The sequence below is a fragment of the Dipodomys ordii genome, unplaced genomic scaffold (assembly GCF_000151885.1).
Source record: "Dipodomys ordii isolate 6190 unplaced genomic scaffold, Dord_2.0 Scaffold5, whole genome shotgun sequence".
Taxonomy (NCBI): Eukaryota; Metazoa; Chordata; class Mammalia; order Rodentia; family Heteromyidae; genus Dipodomys; species Dipodomys ordii.
The window spans coordinates 22,977,104-22,979,743 of NW_012267221.1; the positions used below are offsets into that span (position 1 = coordinate 22,977,104).

Here is a 2,640-nt window from a genome sequence, read left to right on the forward strand (position 1 = left end):
ACGTTGTAAAGCTCGTTTTGGACATGACAACTTGTACTTCTCATTGTTGCAACAGGTCCACCTGTATCCTTAAACGACTGGGTTTTCCCCATCTCCTCCACACTGGGTCCTATACCTTCTGAGTTCCACCACTAGGAGCTACGTTGGTGTGCAGCTGTGTCCTTCCATGGTGATCCTTAGCAGGGGGTGAACCTGGCTGGCATATCCGGGTCAGGGATTTAGCATCTGTCTTTGTGCAGTAAAGATTAGGAAACAGAGTCTCTGTTGGTTCTGTAAGGGAAGGCAATAGGAGTATTTTGTTTGTGTTAAAGCTGCCCTTGTGAAGGTAATGTACACTGTCTGCAGAGATTTCTTCCTCTAGGTTGCCCCTACCAAACCTGCTAGTTTCCCCATGTGAAATTATTTTATCTAGTTCTCTACTTCAGAATATTTACAGATTAGCCGGAAGAGTAATCTAATAATTGGCTACCAGATGTAAATTGTTGGGTCAAATATACTGTACTCTGTAAGTCTGATTCAGTCCTTAAATGTAGGTTTGAGTTTTTAATGTTGATATTACTTGGCTGTGTTTTTCTTTCACTTATGCAAATATCTCACTCATTGCTTCCTTGGGTAGTTTCAGCATCTCTCAGGAAGGAACCATCCCCAGCCTGCAGATCACACAAAAGCTGTGATATCACATGCTAAGAGATAGCACTGAAATTAGAACTTGCTCTTCAAACTTCAAATCCAGTGCTCTTCTCAGTACAACAGACCTTCCCTCATTTATTTGATCAACACATTTTAAAATTACAATATAGTGATAGAATGTCACCTGCAGCTCATTAAAGATTAAATCTTTAATATAGAGTAACATTGACTAAATATCATAAGTTGCTAGAAATGTAGGACAAATGCATAAAACAGCTTGGTGATTATATAATAAATAATACTTATAACTACAGTAATGAGCCAGAATAAGCCACTCATCCATCAATGTACAGATTTTCTGTCAGCTCATTTTCTAATACTCTCAAGACTAATAGCCTGTTTGTGAGTTTCAAAAACATTGGCCAGCTGGGCACCAATGGCTCACGCCTGTAATCATAACTACTCAGGAGGCTGAGATCTGAGGATTGTAGTTCCAAGTTAGCCCAGGCAGGAAAGTCTGTGAGACTCTATTTCCAATTAACCACTCAAAAAGCAAAAGTGGAGTTGTGGCTCAAAGTGGTAGAGTGCTAGCCTAGAACAAAAGAGCTCAGAGACATATTAGCGTTCCTTATATTGCAGAGAAAAAAATCTAAATTATTGATCAATCCTATCACTTATTATTCATATAACTAAACATGATTAAGTAGTTCCTAAATAATTATAGATACAAATGATGGTTGATAATTCCTGCAATTTTACCATTCCAAAATATCTCTAATACTCCCCCCCCACCCATTCCTTATAGGCAGTTTTATTATTAGGCACTAGTTCTATAATAATCTTATTTGAGACAAGGTCTCATTGTACAGCCCAGGCTTGTCTGAAACTCATAATCCTTTTGCCTCAGCCTTCTAAATGCTATGTTATAGATATCAGAATAAGAAAGTTTAATAACCTTGTCAACAGGTCATAGACAGATGTGATCCAAAGAACAGAGTATGAGAAATGCTGACATCCACCTCTCTTTTTTCTTCTAATCACTGCTTTTCCTTGTTCTAATCTCACGCTCCTGCCTCCCATGTCCCTCCACAAAAACATCATCATTTCCAGTTTGCTCTTCACCACCCATCATTCACTGCCAATATCTTCTTACTTTGAAGGATTCCCTGAGTATGTTACGGAGCCTGAGTCCATCACTGTATTTGAAGCCTTAGGGATGACTTTTTCTTTCTTTCTTTTTTTTCTTTGTAGACCTGGCCAGAGAACTGTGGATGATCTGGAGATTATCTATGAAGAGCTCCTACATATCAAAGCTTTATCTCACCTTTCTACCACAGTAAGTTGTCTCTGCATTGAGCTGGTCAGGACTTAGAGGTAGAATACTGTATACTGAGACCCCTAACCATCATTTATGGGCCCATGTGTCTACCACTCCCAGCTAGCTGAAGGTGCTGGAAATCTTTCTTCAGTGGACATACCTGCTGGTTCCTAGTAGGGTGCAGGTGGTCAGGTCTAGTTCTATCCTGACAGCAATTGGACCGTTGTCACAGTCCCCAGCAGAAGAACCAGTGTCCTCACATCCCTTCTGCTCCCTATACTGAGGCTAAGACTTGTTCACTGACATGGACTGTCCAAGGGTCATCTCCACCTACCTAGCCCTGCCCCATCACCCTTCTTGTCCTTGGAAGAGTATGTCTAGTGTGGGGAGTTCTGACACACAGAGACAGCTGAGACTGAGACCCATATGCCAGGTACTCGCCATACCGCTGCTCACCCTCCACATATGGAGGGATCTGAGAGAATTATGGGCGGTCACTTCTGCCTGAAATTTCACTATCTGGGCAGTTTGGAAGATTCTCAAGTTACTTGCTTCTTAGGGAGCTAGAGTTCTCATAGTCTTTATCTTTTTAAAAATTATCTTGGAGGGCTGGGAAGGTGGCTCAGTCGTAGAGTGCTTGCCTTGCATGCTCAAGGCCCTGGGTTTGATTCCTCAGCACCACATAAGCAAAA

The 2,640-nt window shown here is 41.4% G+C and overlaps 1 protein-coding gene across 3 annotated transcripts in view; it reads left to right on the forward strand.

Annotated features, from left to right (window-relative positions):
- The window catches only part of Rapgef4 (Rap guanine nucleotide exchange factor (GEF) 4), a 270,298-nt gene that overhangs the window by 188,583 nt on the left and 79,075 nt on the right, over positions 1–2,640 (forward strand). For all 3 annotated transcript variants that reach the window (XM_013030059.1, XM_013030041.1, XM_013030050.1), the window contains one exon: positions 1,882–1,966. In XM_013030059.1, coding sequence (XP_012885513.1) covers positions 1,882–1,966 — 85 coding nt within the window. The remainder of the gene's footprint in view (positions 1–1,881; positions 1,967–2,640) is intronic.